Source organism: Propithecus coquereli, unplaced genomic scaffold, assembly GCF_000956105.1.
Source record: "Propithecus coquereli isolate 6110/MARCELLA unplaced genomic scaffold, Pcoq_1.0 Scaffold208, whole genome shotgun sequence".
NCBI classification, from domain to species: Eukaryota; Metazoa; Chordata; class Mammalia; order Primates; family Indriidae; genus Propithecus; species Propithecus coquereli.
Genome location: NW_012145856.1, coordinates 1,033,804 through 1,055,191, shown reverse-complemented (window position 1 = coordinate 1,055,191; position 21,388 = coordinate 1,033,804). Strand labels below are relative to the sequence as shown.

General features: G+C 40.3%; 1 protein-coding gene across 4 annotated transcripts in view; it reads right to left on the bottom strand.

Annotated features, from left to right (window-relative positions):
• LOC105810279 (E3 ubiquitin-protein ligase RNF103) overlaps positions 1 to 11,261 on the bottom strand; it is a 115,597-nt gene extending 104,336 nt beyond the window's left edge. Inside the window, exons 1-2 of one of the 4 annotated variants that reach the window (XM_012644216.1) lie at positions 10,004 to 11,261; positions 7,692 to 7,831 (exon numbers count right to left, since the gene is read on the bottom strand). In XM_012644216.1, the coding sequence (XP_012499670.1) occupies positions 7,692 to 7,831; positions 10,004 to 10,229 (366 nt within the window). In that variant the 5' untranslated portion in view covers positions 10,230 to 11,261. Of the gene's footprint in view, positions 1 to 1,640; positions 3,119 to 7,691; positions 7,832 to 10,003 lie in introns of those variants that run through there. The other 3 variants (XM_012644218.1, XM_012644221.1, XM_012644217.1) reach the window with 3 other exon arrangements.
• Positions 11,262 to 21,388: the final 10,127 nt, after the last annotated feature.

The following is a 21,388-nucleotide window of genomic DNA, read 5'->3' as shown; positions in this document are numbered from 1 at the left end:
CAGATCATTTCTTTCTATTTTTTAGTAGAGACGGGGTCTCACTCTTGCTCAGGCTGGTCTTGAACTCCTGACCTTGAGGGATCCACCCACCTCAGCCTCCCAGAGGGCTAGGATTACAGGCGTGAGCCACCGGGCCCAGCCAAGAAGTTCAAATTTTTTAAAAGTATAATTATGAAGCCAAGGGTCGAACACATGTTTTCTATTAAACTATGCTTTGACAAAACCAATAAATACTACTACTTCTGTGGCTTTTTCCTTAACAAATAGGAGAGGCTCTAACATATAAAAAAAAATTACTGTAATGAATTTTACGTTCTTGAACTTCTACTTCAAATCTGCAAATAGCTTTCAAACAGTTAGGACTGGGAGAAGAAAAAGAGTTTTCAAAAAAGAAAAGAAGCCGGGCACGGTGGCTCATGCCTGTAATCCTAGCACTCTGGGAGACAAAGGCAGGAGGATTGCTTGAGCTCAGGAGTTCAAGACCAGCCTGAGCAAGAGCAAGACCATGTCTCTACTAAAAAAAAAAAAATAGAAAAATTAGCTGGGCTTTGTGTCGCGTGCCTGTAGTCCCAGCTACTCGGGAGGCTGAGGCAAGAGGACTGCTTGAGCCCAGGAGTTTGAGGTTGCAGTGAACTATGATAATACCATTGCACTCTACCCAGGGTGACAGAGCAAGACTCTGTCTCAAAAAAAAAAAAAAAAATTCTAAATTAACATTCGAAATATGTACTGACTTCTCTTATTTACAAATCTCAGCCTTTCTAATCATTAACACCTTTTCCCTTTATCCCCTAATCTTTTTGCCTTGAATAAAGACAGAATTTCAATGAAGATACCAGTAAAAAACAAAAAATATTAAAATCAACACACAAAAATAACTAAATGGGAACTTAAAAGAAATGTCTAAAATGCCAAAAATGTCTAAAGTCATCATGAAACCATCTGTTTGACTTAAGTCCAGGGTATATGGGTCAAGTTTATTTTCATAAATGCTCTATTACTGATACCGTTGAATTCGAAATTACAACCCAATACTCTGTGGGTCTCTAATCTTTCTGGGAGGAAGGACCATTTTCATGTTCACAAAGCCTCCAGAAGTGAAGTTCCAGTGGGTGCGTGAAATGAATGCCAAAAGTCAAGTCCCTGGAAGAGCCAGGAGGTGGTGTACTACTTCATCTGTGGCCTCTGCTGGAAAGTCCAATAAACGTCAGAGGGCAGCAGAAGAGAAAGCATATAGTGATGAGAAGTGACCTGAAGTTCACTTTATGTGCCAACAAGTCATTGTCCAGTAACCTCTGGGATAGTCCACTGATACTATCATCCTCATACTTATAGAAATGTACATTCGTACTGAACATCTTCTAATGTAACTTGGATGCTTAATACATACACACAATTTAGGGCATTAAGCAAATGGTTTTGATAGTACATTTTAATGAAAATAAATGGTCTTATTAAGGGAGATGTGAGTTCTTATTTAAATACTCAGATGGCTAAGTTAACAAAGAAGAGGGCAATTTGAGGACATGGTCTGAATAGGTAAAAGCTCTTTTTGAGGAGGTTCATACTGGTTACATTACCCAGTAAGTCCCTAGCTTTCACATTTTTTCTGTGGTCCAAAAGTACTTTATAAGTTTTACCTGGAGAATCAGGAAGATCAAGCAACGAAGGCTTCTTCTTCTTCTTCCTCTTCTTTTTTTTTTTTTTGCTACTACTCAAGAGTCAGTATGGCAGTTCTTTTGGTCAAGTAATCAAAGAAATCTTGAACTTATTTTTTGGATTCCCCAGGAGGATGAAGAAGTCTCTGTGCAATCATATCACCACACTCCCTGCTCTCATCCCTCCTTTTTAAAGAACTCTTTTCAGACATTTTCCTATTTCTTGATCAAGGCTACAAATAACCCAAACATTTCAGGCCTATGTGTATAATGACATTGCTTCAAGGAGTTTAGAAGTTGCCTTGTCAATGTAAATATGGTCCTAAGTCTAGGACATCTTTCAGTGAAGATACTGTTTACTGCACAGGTATCTTTCAGACATATGATAAGAGCTCCAATGCTAGGAAAGGAAGGAGAAATGAGAGAGGGTTGTTCCCAGGTACCTCCTGGCTCCAGCCGAAAATAGCAGAAGTGAGAGAAAAGAGTTGGGAACAGCCCGATGGCACATACAAGACAATGCTCAACCCCAGGTCCTTATTTATTTAGCAAGCTGTTCTGGCACCTGTTTTTGAAGAGTTTAAGGATCCCTGACTGAGAGAGCTACACAAAAATGAGAAATCCCCTAGGCATTGCATGAAAGTATTTTATATGCTCTATACCTATATTTATGCAATTAAAAAATGCTTTGTCCAATATCCTATATAGTTATATTACTCAACTGAAGGTTTAGCATGAATTAAATTTGGTGGAGGTTGAATTAAACAACTACTATAAAAAGGTTAATATTTTCACAAAATAACTCATCTGGATGAGTCACACAGAACAACAAAATATTGCAAGCCTATTATTACTATGTCACACCAGTAGAGTCCCCAGTTTATAGCTTATATCCTGAAAGTATGCGCGATGGCAACCACATTGTTAATCTAATAACAAGGGAGGACATATTCCTCAGCAGTTCAGGAAGGAGCATTCTCTGTGAGGAATATTTTCAGATACTCGAAAAAAACTGGACAGAAGTACAGCTTGAGTTCCAGGTTTGGAACAGACTTGGCAACACAGGGTAGAGGTGAAGCAATCTTTCCATTCCCTTTCCCAGGGTATCTGCCTCTGTAACTGGCACCCTTACCCTTGCTCACTAATATATATATTCCTTGCAGCTAATATAGTGCCTAGCTCGAATGGTGCTCATTAAATATTTAAGTGGAACCAAACTATTGCAGCTTTTTATAGCTTAATAACTCATTCTTCTAGTTCTGATTACACAGATTGTCTGAAGGAAAGACTCCGAGTTTTTGATTTCTGTTATAATGAAAGTCCCTTCCCCATCAACCTGTCATCTGGAATGTTTTCTGGACAAACATTAGCATAAATAGTACCTTGTTATGCAACTGCCCCAATGTTCTTGACCCCAGTCAGACATAAAGAAGTCCAATTCAGTGCATTAAAAATATACTTCTGCCTATTCTGTAGAGTGGGGTTTACTACTGATCAGAATATTTGGTATACCTCTTTTAATATTGTTAATCCCCACACAATAAAATCCAGGCTTAATTAAATAACGTAACTCTTGCACCAAATGGAGTGCTGTGCTATGATATTTTCTGCATTGCTCAATATTTCATTATAATAGGGAGTCTCAATGTTCAAAATCATAGACCAACCTATGTGTGTGTGTGTGTGTGTATATATATAGAGAGAGAGAGAGAGAGGGAGAGAGAGAGAGATGCAAACTGTATAAAATCATTAAAAGTGAAGACAAGTGATTGACAAAAATAAAACTCAATGGCATTTTAATTTTTTTTGGTATTCTCACTAGCTTACTTTTTGAGTACACGGACATAAAAGTTTTTCACCAGTAGAAAATGTAGGATAAAATGGCTTGCTATGTATTTTACCTCCAGAGTAGTGTCAAGTGAAGAATAAATAAGTTAGAATCTCCCTGAACAAAACTATTGTCTATGAACAAAGGTAAACAAGTTTAAAATCAGCCATTAACTCTTTTCAGCCGAACAGGAAATACATTAACATAATACTTCAGTAAATATTGACCCAAAGCTTTACTTCAAATCATATGATACTTTTCACTGCTACCTCAATTCCAGTGACTTTAAATTCTTTATGCTGTGACACAACCAGTAGGGAACAAATACGTCCTCCTTTGAACTAAGACAAAAGTCAAAATAGAGAAATACAAATGTTAAGAAGATAAATCCATAAAACTCATAAATTCTGCTAACGTTTCCATTTCAGAAGCCTATCCACTGTGCCATCTGCTTCTCTGACAAGAGTCTTTTGAAAGAAAAGATACCATCTTCTATTTGTGTTGCTAAGAATATAACTAGGGTCAAAGAATCCACAAAACTGGAAAATGAACAGCTAATGAAAGATATGAGCTTAGGTTAAAAACAAAGCAGAAAAATTCACATCGTTAGAAAGAACTGTTAGGAAAAAAGAGGACTTAGTTCTTTATGGACTACCTAGTATATTATTTGTGAAGATGGCACACGTATGTTGCTACCTAAAAAACTAAAATTAGTTCTGTTCATCTCATATTACAAAGAATACTGGATAGACATGGAAAAGCTTGAAAATTTGAAGAGGATTTAACTAGCTGGGATCTATGCATCTTTATCTATGAAAACACTCCTCACAGACTTAAAAAAATGATAAAGCAAACAAATTAGTCAGCTTCTTTTAAAGTACAATAGTTCCCCCTTATCAGCGGTTTCACTCTCCCTGGTCAACCACAGTCCAAAAATATTACATACAATAAGGTATTTTAAGAGAGAGAGAGACCACATGCACATAAATTTTATTATGATTGTTCTATTTTATTATTAGTTGTTAATCTGTTACTTTGCCTAACTTATAAATTAAACTTTATCATAGGTATGCATGTACATGAAAAATCATAGTGTGTATGAGTTTTTAGAACACTATCTGCAGTTTCAGGCATCCACTGGGATCTTAGAACGTATCCCCCTCAGACGAGGGCAACTACTGTAAATAGAAGAAAATAATAATTAAAATTGTTAAAAACTGAATTCTTGAAAGTTATCCTTTTGATAAATATGATCTGAGCTGAAAGAATGGCAAACAACAGAGTATTTCTCTTCTGTTTCTAGCAGATATTTTCAATTTTAAGTATAGTTAAAAAAAAACAAAACCCTCAATCCTCTTTTGAGAGTTTAAACCAGGATGTCTGTGCTGATTAGCTTAGTTGGCTAGTAACAGTGCCAAGGACAGGGTTTCAATCTCACTCTCCTTAGTTGTCCTGCCAGAGATAGTTCTTACAGACCAAGCCAGCCATTTGACAGATGTAAGCCACTGGCCCCAAAGAACATAAGCCAGACAGTGGTGATAAATACAAACCTTGAGCGTCACTGGGAAAACTGTGTGTCCTACTGCATCATTTCTATACACAGAAAACCATATAAATACATTCCATTTTTCTTAGGAGTCATTTTTCAACTATTAATATTTATGAGGTTTAAAAATATTTTCAGAGAAAAATAATTTAGGGACCAGGATTTATAATGTTAACATTCACTATCATTATTTGTCCCTTACTTCATTCAAGTGACATCTTATCAAAGAATTCTTTGCCATTCTCTATCTCCTTAGCCTGCTTATTTTTCTTTTTAGCATTGTCCACTAATTGATATAATACTAAATATTTATTTTTTGGTGTCTGCTCTCCCAGCTGGAATGTGAGCTGCCTGAGAGAGCAAGGATTTAGCTTGGTGTGTGTTCCTGGTATATCTCCAGGACCCAGAACAAGGCCTGGCACACACGTATCTGCTGAATAAACTATTCAATGAATTTTGTCACATATTAAGAGAGCTTAATCCATGTATATCTTTTTTTTTTTTTTTTGAGACAGTGTCTCACTCTGTTGCCCAGGCTAGAGCGCCGTGGCATCAGCCTAGCTCACTGCAACCTCAAACTCCTGGGCTCAAGTGATCCTTCTGCCTCAGCCTCCGGAGTAGCTGGGACTACAGGCATGCGCCACCATGCCCAGCTAATTTTTTCCATATATTTTTAGTTGTTCAGATAATTTCTTTCTATTTTTTTTAGTAGAGACGGGGTCTCGCTCTTGCTCAGGCTGGTCTTGAACTCCTGAGCTCAAACAATCCGCCGGCCTCGGCCTCCCAGAGTGCTAGGATTACAGGTGTGAGCCACCGTGCCCGGCCCATGTATATCTTTAATAGCATATCAAAAAATAGATCATTAATAAGCCAAGAACATATTGCTAATTAGTGAACCAGAATGTGTTGGTTGCCTACAGATAGCATCCTATTAATATACACCAAAAGAATTTCCAGACTTTTGGCATGGCTCTTCCAAGTTTCAAAGGCACTCAGAAACTTCACCATTCATTTCTACGGAATTAGTCTATGTGGGTGATAAACATTTAAACACTGAACACAGGGCAGTGGACTGGCTACTCAACTCAATCTCAGCAATAAAATCTAAAATTATCAAAACTGGTTAAGACTTTCTCAATCAGACTATTAGAAATAAATACCAGAAAAAAGAAATGAAATAACAATTTACTTATAAATTAAAGCTTTAAAAAAGCTATGGCTTACTTTTCAATACCAATTAACTAACACAGAAATAAACCAAAATTGAAATGGATAATGTATAGACTGCACCCATACCCTCTCATATTCTCCCATTGCTGAACTTATTTGATTATCTGGAAGGTAAAAGATCAAACACAATAGGAAGTTTACAATAAAGGAAAGGCCATGGATATCCAATGCAATCTCCGGAAGAATTCCCAAATCACAACCCTTAAGTACGGTGAACTACAGTATTATTCCATCCTCTTTAGATGTATATGTATTTATCAGAGGCTATATACAATAGAAAATCTAACTATCCACAATCATACCACCGTCAGTGACCGTACCAGATCTGCAACTGAGGTCTCTGAACTCAAAGCTGCTTCTACCATAGTTGGCAGTCTTTGTTCTCAGAAAGAAATATGAAGATAAAGCTGTTTTAATTTTCATACCCTGAATCAAACTTTGGCAAACCCAGTGTGAAGTGACAAAGAACACTGGACAAGAAATTAGTGGACCTGGGATTTGATCCTGGTTCAATATTACCAACTAGTCCCATGACCTTGGGCAAGCTACTCCACCTCTCGGAGCCTCAGAAGAGGTTAGTCTGACATAACTTTTCAAGCTTCAGCCATTCACACACCACATTAATAATTTTAATCACATTCATGCCATTAATTTACTTGATGTTAGGTGAACTCACATTTTAAAAATTTAAATAACATTAGCTTTTTCCTAAGCAATATTTATGAAATTACATGTTCAATATAGATTTTTCTAATTTACATTAAAATACATAAATGATAACTTGCCCATTCGTTTATCATAAACTACACTTTGGAAAGTATAAAAGATGATTTTTAAGGTCCTTCATAGCTCTAAACTTCTGATATGCTAATTAAATCTCATAGTTTTGATATCATAAAAACTAGGGTTAAAAATTATAATCTCATCATCATAAGCGAAGTAATGAGCACCTACCATCATTCCCCTCACAACAGCTGCCCCTCTATAGTCACAAAGTTGGCCATTTTCCTAACAGAAGATTCCTTTACTTTTACTTTAGGGTTCTTCCTTTACATACAAAAATTATTTGGGCTACTGAATTCAAAATTGGAATTAATAAAAACTGAGACAAACAGTGCAAATCACTAAATAAAAGGGATATATATGTGTGTTTCTCACTTCATTGAAGAGCCAACAACTCAAACGGATTTGTTTCTGCTGATTTGAAACAAAAAAGTCAACCCTCATTCCCCGACTTTCCCACTCTTCAATTTTCATTCTCTTTGGTCTCCAAGCCTCTTTAAGAGGACATTGGAGCCTCCCTATGAGAAGTGAGTTATGTCTAAGAAACACGACACGAGTACACAGAAGTGTCACTGGTACATACTATTTCAGTAAAAATAACTTCTTTTAAGCTTCTCAAATTATCAAGAACTATCACTGCTTCTGATACCTGAACCAGCCAGATGCCATCTTTTGTATCTTCTACAAGCTCATAGAAATGCATTTCACCACTGAAATTTGTACTAGACACAGATTCAGATGCTTCTTCTTCCTTGAGAGCAGAATAGAGTTCACCCTCCATCAAGTCACCTGAAGAAAGGAAAAAAATAACACTAATAAGATTTCAAAAATCTTATGTTTCCAATTTCAATGATTAATTCCATTTTTTACACTAAGAATCATCTTATTGTACTTTCATTGTAATCCACAGAAAAGAACAGTAGAACCTGAATACACCATTTTAGATTCATATATTCAATAAATATGTAATAAGAACTTCATATGTTTCAGGCGAGAGTGAAAAAAACAGACAAAAATCCCTCTCTTATAGAGTAAAGCTTATATTCTCGTGGGGTCATCACATAATTGTTAGGCAATTACTGAACTTATACCAGTCCAAAAAGCCATCACAATATGAATTATTTAGTTTTGTGTATGACATGTCCATGCTTCATATCATTTTTAAACACTATGGCTTATATGCTTCTTTCTTAAAAGATTTAGAATTGGGTTCACAGAATTTGCCATCAGCAGGGTTTATATGACTTGGAGATTATAACTTTACTATTAGATAAAACAAACTCCACATTCAAACACAAATTTACAGTGTTAATTTGGAGCTTGTATCCCTAAATAAAAATGAAGGGAAAACACTAAAGTCAAATTATTTTAACTTTTGCCTTTAAAATTAAACAGTGAGAAACCAGGTGCTGTATCATGATAGCAGCGAAATCATTCACGATGAATAAAGTTTTAAACTGTCATACCAAGACTTTTCTGCTATAAAATGTATGATCTGAGTCATTTTTGTGGGTTCTGTGTATTCTTTAGATTATATGTGGACTCCTTAAACATTCAATGTGACAAGTATTTTTAGGCCCAAAGGAAAGCAATAATAAATCAAATAAAAGTCAAAAGAAAATATATGTGTGATCAAATTATTTTTCATGAAAAATGATTTGGCTTTGGCAGTTAAGATACTTCTCATTTCTAAACTGAGAGAGTTTATTTATTAGAGATTTTTACTTACTCCATTTTTCCTTCCTGTAATAGAAATAAAAGTCACCAAAAAACAGTCAGTAAACAAGGGGCAAGAGTAATACATGATTTTATATTTTCTCTAGAGAAAATTTATCACTTTTGCAGAGTGGTTTTCTCTCCTCTACCCTGTAGTGAGATGTGAGTTTTATAACCCTTAACCTACAAATATGCAAGTGTTAAACTGCGATGGAGTTCATAGTCTTGTATATCACACTACATGGCTACAGGGTACTAAATAAGGAAAAAATTTGCCTTGTAAAAGACACAGCTGACGGATATACTTGAAACAACAAAAAAAGACAACCATCAGTTTCATCTGTTTCCTACAGCAACCCAAAATGCCTTTTTCAAATTATTATATATTCTCCTCTCAGGAAGTACATCTAAACAAAGATACATTTTGTCCAGCAGTGAAAAAAATTAACCTTATTTCTCACCCAATACTACCCCAAACCAAGAGTTACTGAAAATACATTAAGATGTTAAATATTCTCTTAGCACTATTTCTCGACCTATTACGATTTGAGAAGGGTGTCTGCGATACAGAAGGCAAAAAAAAAAAAAAATGTTTATATGTAAGATAAAATTTTTTTAAATCCTGACAGAAATATAAACTCAAAACAAACAAGGCAGGCATTCACACAAAATGTTCACCTTATTTTCACCAAACTTAAAGTATGAAAAGCTAATAATGTACAGTGCACACTTTATATCCAAACTCATAATTTTACATTTAAACCTTAGGCCCAAATGTCTCTTTGATACTAAGTATTTCAATGATGGTTTCTCCTCAGGGTCGCTTGCGAGTACTACAGAGACAAACACTGCTACTTACAGAAAACGTTTTGGAGCTTTTCTTTTCTTATATTCTTATGAACTTCAACTGACGATGCTTTTGAGTTTGTAACTGGTTGACATTCCCGAATTTTGAGAAAATCACTCAACTTAGTAAACAACCCTAAGAAGCTACTCTTTAAACTGTCATTTAAAAAAAACCTTAAAAAGACACACCAACACCCCTACAAATAATTTCAGCCTCCTTAAAACTGGGATCCACATATTTTACTGTAGAAAACCTGGACAAAGAAAACATGGGCAGCTCTCCCAGCAGTCTGCTTAACCCTTCCAGACAACGCGTCACTCTGGGGGAAGAGCCAGGTACGAGAAGTACAGGTCGCCCCCTCCCCCAGGCGGAGGGGACCCCGGGAGCCTGACACTCGCCTGACTTTTCCACCAGCTCCCGGACATCCTTCTTCTCGGGAAGCCCTGAGTAGCCCAGCCCCCGGCACTCCAAAATGGTCTTCAGCTTCTTGAAGCTCAGCGCCACCGGATCCACCAGCTGGGTGGCAAAGATGCCAGTTTCATACCACACAACGGCCTCAAAAAACCTGGCCAGAACGAACAGGACCAGAAAATAGAGGAGCAGGAAAAAAAGCTTCAGCCACATCTTCCCCAGTGTCCCCTCTCTTTCCAGAGGGCTCGGAATGTGGGAAAGAGGAGAGTCGAGGGCAGGGGGGAGTGTGGCTTCACGGTGGCCTGGGCGAGGGCACCGGGTTCGCGTGCGGGCCGGCCCGGCCGCCGTCACTGGCCAGCCATCCCTCGCCGGTGGACAGGTGATTGGGGTGTCCGCGCGGGTATGAGGAAGAGACGAGGGGGACAGAGGCGCAGAGCCTCGCGCCGGGCCTTCCAGTCAAGAGGCGAGAAAAATAAAGAGGAAAAAGTCAAAAAATCCCATCCATTAAACACCGAAAGGGAGAGCTCGCGGAGCAGAACAAAACGAGGGACATTTCCCCTGGCGGGGGACACTGACCCAGGAAGCAGGGGGCGGCCCTCCGGTCCCGTAATCTCAAGGCGGAGGGGGAGAGGCCAAAAAATATCTCACATCCACAAAGGAAGCGGGGTCCGGGCGGTAGGCCGAGGCCGGAGGGGCGGCGGGTCGGGGAGGGGGTTGGGGCCGGACTCCCGCGGCGGCGGGTCAGGAAGGCGCGGCGCTCGGCCCGGCCAGGCCCGGGGCCCAGCGCGCCTGGCGCGGGGAGAGGCGGCCGCCGCAGCGCCCCGCCCGGCGCCCAGGCTCCAGGCCCTGCTGGCAGCCCAAGCTCCGCGAGAAGCGCGGCGGGCAAAGCGGCAGCGGCGGCGGCTCCAGGTTCGCTCCGGCTGGCGGGCGGGCGGCGCCTCTCGGGCGGGCGGGCACCGCGGCCCGGCCCAGGAGGGGGCGTCGCGGTCTCTGCAGAGGGAAATCGGGCGCGCGGGGCGACGGTCCCGGAGGGAAAAAAGCAAAAATAGGCCCCAAGACAGCTGGCCCTGGCGGCTATTAGGTTGCTTCCTGGCCACGCAGCGCCCGCCCCGCTCAGATGGAAGGCACGGGTCTCGGCCGCCGTCCCCGACACCCCGGGCACCTCCCGAGGCCGCGGTGGTAGACCCCAGAGCAGTGGATCAGCAGCGGCAGTGGCCGGAGCCGAGACATAACAACTGACGTCGCAGCGGGGCGGGGGCGGGACCAGGGCGGGGCCTCGAGGGGTGGGCCCGCAGGGGCGGGGGTGGGGAAAAAGGGGCGGGCGAAGTGAGGGGGCGGGAAGGAAGGGCGGAGCCGCTGCCCTGCTTGGCTTCCCAATAGCTGCAAAAGTTGCCTCTGAGGTGTCTTCTCCGCTCTCAGCCGTTGGGCCCCGCAGATATTTAGTAATCGATTGTGTCTGAGCATTGCTCTTTGGACTGTGTCACTTTGTGTATTTTTTGTAAAAACAGGGCAGTTAATTTTCCTCTTAGTATCGGTAAAAATGAAAGTGTACGTTTTATGCTGAGCCCTGGTGAATTGGGAAAATTTCGGCACACTTGGTTTTAGGTGGTAGAAGGCAAAACCCAGAAAACAAATGTTTTTCCACCTCTACCTGAGAATATGGTTTTGTTGGAGGAGGTTTAGTCAAGAGAGGAGTTAGTACTAAGCCCAGTTGTCATGAGTTCCTAGGACAAAGGTTGTTGAGTGTTGATACGTCCAGGTGCAAAGTTCCGAAGTTCCGTGTATTTTATTTCGTGACCCACCCTGAATGTGGGTACCGCCAGCAAGAGGAACTTATATAAAATGAGTAATATGGACAAGCATGCGATAGCTGGTTCTGTATTTATTTAGCCCCAGTGGAGCATACTTTTTTTTTTCTTTTTTCTTTTTCTTTCTTTTTTTTTTTTTTTGAGATAGGGTCTTGCTCTGTTTCCCACACTGGAGTGCAGTGGCTTGATCACAGCTCACTGCAACCTCCAACTCCCAGGTTCAAGTGATCTTCCTGCCTCAGCCTCCCCAGTAGCTGGGACTACAGGCAAGCCCCACCTCTCATGTCTAATTTTTTTTTTTATTTTTTGTAGATGTGGGGCCTCACTGTGTTCCCCAGGCTGGTCTCTAACTCCTGGCCTCAAGTGATCCTCCCTGTCACCTCCCAAAGTGCTGGGATTATAGGACACCGCTCCAGACCAGAGCATATTCTTTATGTCAATCTCTATGCCAGTCTTGGGGGAGGGAGGAGTTGGGTTGATAAACTGAATAAAGTGGGCTTCCACCAACCCCTTTTGATAAGGAAGGAAAAAAAACCAAGAAAGAATTACAAGGGAAATGTTAGCCATTGTGTAAAACTGTCAACTATCCTAAACTATGGGTGAAAGTTTTAGGAAGAAAGGGAGAGTGATCCTCAATCCTGAAGCAAATGAGAAATGGAAAGCAAAAAATAAACTGTGAGAATGTAGCCTCAGAATGGTACCCATTTGAAATAAAGTGAACAAAGACATTTCAGTGCTCAGCTAGTGGAGGAGGAATTAGAAGGAGATGGGCCCAGGGGTCAGAGAGAAAGAATCAGAGGAGGCGAAGGAATGTCCAGCCAGCTCTTGGACACTGCTCTGCTGTCTTAACTAGCTTCCATGTGGCTTTATTTCCATGGCTGGCAGATCAATGTGGGCGACTGTATTAAACAATTCATTCTAACAAACTTGGTTCTGAAAGTTTAGAATCCTTTAGCATGTCACAGTGACCCTGTTACTGGACATTATCGTCCAAACCTTGACATATAAGGTGATGTCCCTTACCTGAAAGGAATGTATGTACTCACCAGTGAGAAGAGACTGACCTAAGCTCAAATATTAGTAATATTGAACAAGGGTGGGCGAGGAAAGTTGGGGTGTGATCTGAGGATGGAATCAGGTTGGCCAGAGTTCCAACTGGAAAAAATATTAGAGTATGGGAGGGACCAAAAAGAAGGGATTAGAGAACTCTTTTGACATTTCTTATTTATTTTCAACTGCTTCCCATCCCAACTCCTTTGCCTTGTTCCCTTCGTGGTTTAGACCTTAGGAAAGATGAAAACATTGATGAAAGAACACATAGGGTCATGTGAATATGGGAGTATGGATACTCACATCCTCTGTTGGTGGAGGTATAAAACCCTTCAGGGGAGTAATTTGCAATGTGAGTTAGAAGCCCCCCTAAAATATATGCTCTTTGGCATAATAATCTCTCTTCAGAGAACTTATCCTGAGAAAATAATTGGACATGGACACAAAGATGTGTGCGCAGAGTTTTGTTGTTATTGCAGAGTTAATAATGGAAAGAAAGAAAGGAAGAACCCAAATATCTAGCAACAGAAGATTGATCAAATACAATAATCCAAAAGATGAACTATTAGACAGCCCCCAAAAAAACGTAGACATATGGTTATGGACATGGAACCATGTCCAAAATATAGTATTTGGTGAAAAAAAGTAGGTTACTGAGAAGTTTGAATGATTATGATCCTACTTTCGTATTTGCATTACAAAAAGACAGAGATACACTAAAATGTTAACTGTATTCATCTCTAAGTGATGGGATTTAGAAGAATTAAATTGTTTTCTTTTGTGCTTTGTCTCTATTTTTTTCCTAAAATAATCATGCATTACTTTTGTAACCTTAAAATGTGTTTAAGAAATTAAACATCCACTAGGACTGCTTCCCTGGTCTGGAGGTTTAGCAGCAGCTATCCATCCTCTGGGACTGGGTTGGAGGTGTGGGTTATCCTCCCATAAGGGTGATTTCAGTTTCCACTAAGCCCAGCTGGATAGACTAATTAGAATTTCTTTTCAAAGACCAGGCTGACAAAAGAATATTTGGATTATTTTTTGTTTTTCATAATCTGTTTTTCTGACAGTTAGGCTAAAAATCTGGGTTTTTGGTTTTACATCTCAGATTTTGTTCATTTGTGGGATGATTTAAATGCCTTTTCATTTGATATCATGCCAAAAGCATGGGAACCATAATTAGACGGCCTTGTCCAGTGTGGACTAGTGTCACCTAGTAGGAAGTCATAGGACCTCCCTGAACCTCATTTTTATCATCTATAAAATGGGATAGAATGTTTACCCTATGAGGCTGTCATAAGGAGTAAATGAAAAAGAGAATGTAAAAAGTGCTCTGAAACAGGCATATTGCTTATATTTAATTTAAAATAAAGAATTACTTTCTGGAAAAAAGAAAATCAAAGTCTTTGGCTGTGCCTGATAAAAAGGCTTATTTTATTTAGGGTCCAAAGATCCTTCCCTTTTTATTTTACTTTTATCAAAGTATTATACACAATAGTTTCAAAAAATCAAGTAACATTTCGAAGTTTCATCGAAACTGGGAAATTTTGAGTGTAAAAGGGGCAATGGTAATAAAATTACGCCAGCCGAAGAAGGAAAAACTGGGACTGTCCCAGGTAAACCCTATTTATAAAAAACACATCCCCTGTTTATCCCTATTAACTCTGATTCCCATTCCTCAGAGGCAACTGCCTTCAATTCTTTTAGCATGTTTTTCATGTTTACCTCTATATTTCCAAAAAATAGATTTTTGCTGCTTTCTTTTTTCTTTTTTAAGATAAGGCCTCACTCTGTTGCCCAGGCTGGAGGACAGTGGCCCAATCACATAGCTCACCACAGCCGCGAAATCCTGAGCTCAAGCAGTCTTCCTGCCTTAGCCTCTAGAGTAGCTGGGACAACAGGCCACCACACCTAGCTTAATTTTTAAATTTTTTTTTGTAGTGATGGGGTCACTCTATGTTACTCAGGCTTGTTTCAAACTCCTGGCCTCAAGCAATCCTCCCGCCTCGGCCTCCCCAAGTACTGGAATTTCAGGCATGAGTCACTGTGCCTGGCTCTACTGCTTTTCTTGATTTTTCCATTTTATACATTATCTATTGATTTCTTACCATGGAAGATAAGGAATTATCTCTTTTACACCCTCCATTCACAAACCATTTCCCTCCCTTCAGTCCCATCATGATTATATTATATATTCTATTTTATATTAATATGCTCATATAAATCTTTTTTTTTATTATTTCAAGAAGTCTCTATCCAGAAGAACCATATAAATCTTGTTCATGGCTGAACTACATCTTTTATATTTTCTTTCTAGCACAATTACTCATTTTCCCTGGAGTTAATAATTAACTCAGATTTTGGTTTGTTCTGTTTTCTATGGCCCTGTCCACTTATCATCCCCAAAAGCTCTGAACTCTAAAATTACTCAAAAAGCAAATCTATCAGTTCCATAATTTATTGGAAATAAACCTTCTGTCCTTTGTCCTCTTGCTCCAGGCCAGCCTAGTTACTCCCCAGACCCACTCCACAGCTGTCATCCTAAGACTTCCTGTTTCTTCTCTTCTATGTTGGATTCTATGTTTTCTTGATCCCATGGTTGCACTTTGTTCTTTCACTTCCTTGTTTGCATGGAACACATCCCGTTCTACAACGGCTTAGTAAGAAAGTGAGTGTGGAGATAAGCTTTGGAAATCTTCCACATCTAAAAATTCCTTTATTCTACCCTCATTTGTTGTTTGGGGTTTTTTTTTTTTTCAAACTTAGAGAAGACTTGCAAGAATATTACAAAAACTTCTTTACCAATTCACTAATTGTTAACCTTTTCCCATATTTGTTATATCACATCTTTTCTCTAGAGTATAAATGCATACTGTTTTTTTTATGATTTTTTTTTTTTTTTTTTTTTGAGACAGAGTCTCACTCTGTTGCCCAGGCTAGAGTGCCGTGGCATAAGCCTAGCTCACAGTAACCTCAAACTCCTGGGCTCAAGCAATCCTACTGCCTCAGCCTCCCGAGTAGCTGGGACTACAGGCATGTGCCACCATGCCTGGCTAATTTTTTCTATATATATATTTTTAGTTTTCCAGATCATTTCTTTCTATTTTTTAGTAGAGATGGGGTCTCACTCTTGCTCAGGGTGGTCTTGAACTCCTGACCTTGAGTGATTCACCCGCCTTGGCCTCCCAGAGTGCTAGGATTACAGGCGTGAGTCACCGAGCCCGGCCAAATGCATACTTTTTTCTTGAACCATTTGGGAGTAAGTTGTAGTTATGTTCATGTTTGAATGATAGTTTGGCCAAGTACAGAATTCTAAGTTGGAAATCATTTCTCCTCAGAATTTTGAAAGCATTGATCCATTATCTTTTGGCTTCTGTTGTTGCTGTTGGAAGTCTAGTGTCATTCTGATTCCTGTCCTTTAAAAGTGACTTATTTGTTCTATCTATACACTCTTTGAGTTTTCCTTTCATCCTCGGTGTTCTGAACTTTTATGATGTGCCTCAATGCAAGTTTCCATCCCTTCATTGTGTTAAATGCCTTTCAATATGGCAACTCATGACCTTCGGTTCCAGGAAATTCTTTGATAATTTCCTCTGTCCATTTTCTCACTTTTCTGGAATTCCTGTTAGTGAGATGTTAGAACTCCTAAACTGATCTTATAATTTTATATTCTTTTTTTCTCCAGTTTTTCTCTTTGCCATTCATTCTACTTTCTGAGAGATGTCTTCAACTTTATCTTCTACCCCTTCTTCTAAATTCTTAATTTTGTCTATCCTTTTAATTTCCAAAAGCTTTCTTGATACTGGGATGTGCCTTTTCTATAGCATCCTGTTCTTTTTGTTTTATGTATGCAATATATTCTCATATTCCTCTGAAGATATTAATTACAGCAGCTTTTCCCCTAAGGTTGCTTTTGCCCTTTGCATTGCCTCTTTCTTTGATCAGGGTTCATTTTCTATTTGTTTATTTTGGACTTTGTCTTTTACATTAGAGATTCCCTTTAATTGCTTGGTAATTCCCAGCTCTCTCTTTGTTCATATGTTCATAAGTTTGAGGTACTGAAAAGCTCACTGGAAGTTCTCTGAGAGTATGTAGGGCTCACTGTAGAGTGAAAGGGCAGAGCCCAGTCATTTCACTGGGAGGACCTATCAGTCCTTTCTCCAACCTGTTTGCTTTCTTGAGAGAGGAATCCTGCCTAAAAAGTTCATGTATGGCCAGCATTGGGGGACTGAGTGGGAGGACCTGAGGATATCAAGCCTTAGCCCTCAGGCTTGTGCTTAATACCACCATTTTCAGTAGGGTGTCTCATCTCCCTGTCTTAGCTATGAGCTGTGCCTCATGTTTCCAAGTCCAGAGCCAATCTGTTTACATCAGAGGATAAACCTCTCATCTTCCCCTGTGGTAGGGGAGGGGCAAGTCCCTGGCTGCACAGGACTCAACTGTACCTTATGAGACTTGCAGCAAATCCTCCGGTTTTTGGCCTCACCCTCCACCCTGGGCTTCCAGAGTGTTGTGCTTCCAATTTCTGAACTTTTCCTGGGTTCTGTGGCATCATCTGGTTAGTATGGCAGAGGTAGTGCCATGGGTCGGTCCACTGTGTCATTGCCTCCTGCTAGGAGTCTCGACAGACCACAGCTTGTGGCCTTTCTTGCAGTTAGGTTGGATAAGTGACTGAACTGTGGTCGGTGGGAGGTGAAAAGAAGTGATGTCCACCCCATTGGGGCCTGGCTCTCATAAACATCCTCTAGCCCTTTCCACACTGGGTGGCCAGGAAGGGGGTGGACCCAGAGAATGTCCCTGAGACTGTTGCGCTATAGCAAGCCCCATCAGCTAGGGGGTGAAAGAGTTGGGTTCTGGGGCCCCTGGAATTTGTTCTCATCTTCAGTGCATTTTTTTAAAAACTATAGAGCTCTCTGCATCCAAGACATAATCAATTCCAGAGTGCCAGAGGGGCAAGGATGGGACTCAAAGGACCTGGGAATGGTAGGCAGGGAGCATGGGAAAAAGAATCCCATCATTCACTAATTTGCTTTCTGTGTGGGCAAGGAGAGTGGCAGATAAAGGCAAAGGAAAAAACCCTATATTCTGTACTTTGCTCTTTTACCCCATTATCAAAAACACATTCTGGTTTAAAAAAAATGGTAAAAATGGCTAGAAATGGCCAAAAAAAAAAGGCTAGTAATCTGAGTCCCACTTAGATGGGTTGGGTGTTTATCATCTTATGTCTGGCTGATACGCACAGCTAAGCACAGATTGAAGCAGGTAAGGGAACTATTTTAAGTCCATCTCCAGCATGTAAACATATTTGATATTTTCCATTTGGGAACATAAATGTTAATTTCATTAGTAACTAATAATAAAAAGGATGATACAGGTGACCCTTGATGTAGAAAAGCTCCCCCTTCTGCAGCTCACCCTGGGAGCTCTTTGCCAGTTTCACCACTGTTATAAATAAGGTAATACTGGGAGGTATATATCTACCACCCCTTGAAACCTGCAGTCCCCCCACCATTCTGCCTTCTCAGCCCATAGCTCCTCTTCCCTTTTTTTGATCCTCTCCTCCCACACTTCCCACACCTACACAAGCCAACTTCCAGGGCGGTCCCCTAAATAGTTAGACAAAGTTAATTGAAAATTTATATAATCAATTTCTGTATTATCAAACTAATTTACATTTTGAGAGCTTACTATTGGGCAGCATATAATTATGTTATTTATAGTGGATTTGAATATGGCATTTATGATCAATAAAAAGAAAAGTTAAGATTAAGCTCTTAGCTGCAGCTACCTACTACATTGTCATGAGAAAATCCCACCTGCCCCAGAATGCCTTCTCCAGGCACTTCCCCTGCTGTGATTGTGAGAACTCTGTCCTGTCCGTCCTGTGCGGAGATGACCCTGTTGACTATCATCACAGTGTTGGTCCCAAGTTGCTTTTTCCAGTGCATTGAGGCCATTATCTGCAGGAATAAGCAATGCCTCAATGCTTTATTTGGAGACCTATTTGGCATTCAAGCTGGTATCTTCAAAAAAAGGACTGTGTTTTTCACCTGAGAAAGTGGCTTTCAATAAAGCTGAAAGGAATGCACCCTGGGGCAGCTCTCTTTGTACATTGCCATCAGTATAATAAACAGCCCTTCTCTGGCCAGCTAGCCAACCTTTTGTGTGGCTTCCTTGAAGATGAGGTTGCCAAAAAGAGGAACATACAGCATTGAACCCAGAAAATTAACAGAATTACAGTTATGGGAGGCAATGGTTAGTCACACAGTTTAGGAATCTGAAATTCCTAATTTCTCGTTTCCTTTCCCAGTTCTTCCAACTTCCCCTTCCCATGCACAGTCAAGAAATTGTATCAGTGGTTGGCAGCTTCCTCTGCAGAAAATAGTCACCAGTACTTCTTCCAACACCAGGAACAACAAGCAGTAGGACTTCCCAAATAAACACTTTGAAGGCAAAGGTAAATAGGGTGTAAAAAGCAAATAAGAAGTCACCTTTCCTGCTGGAGTAAACCAATCCCTCCTCTGATCGCCTGAAGCTACAGTGACACATGATCTGATGCAGGGACAGCAGGACTGGCTACATAATTTTCCAGCCCACTACAAAATGAAAGTGCGGGCCCTTGTTCAAAAAGCTGGACAAAAAGTGACATTAAAAATATTAAAATATAAAGCTCTTCATTTCTTTGATGATTTCTCTTTTGATCTGTCTTGGTGGTTATTTTTAATTTGCCATTTAATGTAGCTGTCCCTTGAGCAGGGGATACTCGCAGGGCAAGTGCAGGTCCTCACAGGCGCAGGGGCCCCCTCCCTCCAGCCGCAGGCCAATGCTTGGTGCTGGGCCAACATGCAGCAGATGGTTGGCCCGGAAGGGATTGCAACCTCAGCGTCATCTGGATCGAGGGTGGGCCAGAGACCTGCCTGCAGGTCTCTCAACCGTCCTCAAACAGTTGTGGTGCTGCCAAGCCCTGCCCCGAAGTGCCCTAGGGTGCAAGCGCCCAGCCTCAAGTCTCCCTGGGCTTAAGCCCAGACTGGGGGCAGAGGGCAACAGAACATGGACGCCCACCACCACGGACACAACCCAGTTGCCACCCCTGTTTGGGAGAGTGGAGCAGGGGCCAGTGGGGAGAGCAGATGAAGAGAGGGGGAGGCTGGGCAGGGCCCCAGACACCTGGCAATGGAGAATAGGCTGCCAAGGACCCATTCCAGGGAGGTGGAGAGCTGGCAGCAGGCAGAACCACATGTGAGCTGATGGCACACTTTCTAATGTCCATCAGACTTCATTTGAAAAATACAAATTCAAAAACAAAATTATTAAGAATTTCAAGATGGCAACCACAGAGCACTAAACTCCAAGTGCGCAGGGCCCTTCTGAACTTGGGGCCCTGTGCAATTGCACTGTTCACACGCCCATGAATCTGGTCCTCTGAAACAGAATTATTGAACTAAGTGAAGGTCCAGGAAATTCTTTGTGTGTGTATTTTTTATCAAATTTGTGGCGTTTCTCATATGTTGCGTTGTACATAGTCTTACATACATAATCTGTACTACTGTCTTCTTTTCCCAGATGCCATCTCCATGCCTACCACCTGTGCTTTCAAGTCATAGCCCCTCTTTAAGCCTGATCTGTAAAATGGAAATAATAATAAGGCTCTCATAAGAATGTTGTGAGGACTAAATGAAGTCAAGCTTAGAAAGCACTAAGCCCTGTGCAAGGCACGTGTTTTATACACACACACACACACACACACACACACACACACACACACACACACACACAAACACACACACGCACCGCCTCATACACTGATACGTACATATCCCTGTTACGACACATAGGGACAGTACCAGAGTACACAGAAGGTACTTAATAAGTCTGCTTTTTAGACAAAAGAATACAGTTAGTATGAACATGTTTTTCAGTATCAATCTGGCTAATGGATGTTTCAGGTGAAATGTAATGCAAACAAGTCTAAGAGAAACTAGAAAAGCCTTTTTCAAAAATTCAAACCGGTTATGGTAGAATAATTCAGAAAATAAACTCAGTTTAAGCACATGGTACAAATGAAGGAAGTCCTGAGAAATTTGAAAATACAATTTCAGAATGAAAATTAGGTCTTTTAAGGAAACATATAAAAATTGACATTGGTTAGCATGGAGAAGAGTAGATAGAATAGAGAGAGAACTTTAAGATAGCAAGATAGCTCTCAATTAAAAGGAGAGGATTAAAATGTATATTTTATTACAAAAGTAATGTATGTTTATTTTAGAAAATTTAGAAAATACATATAAGCAAAAAGAAGAAAATGTAAAATATGCACTAGCCCATTACTCTCACATAACACACAAGTTTGTATCAACTGATTATCCTCCTAAAATATAGATTTGATAACCTCAATTATTCTAGGCATTCTCATTTAAAAAATATTTGCCAGTTTTGTAGTTGAAATGGTATCTCATTGCTATCTTGATTTAAACTACTTCTTAGAATAATAAATTACTTCTTTCCTCATGTATT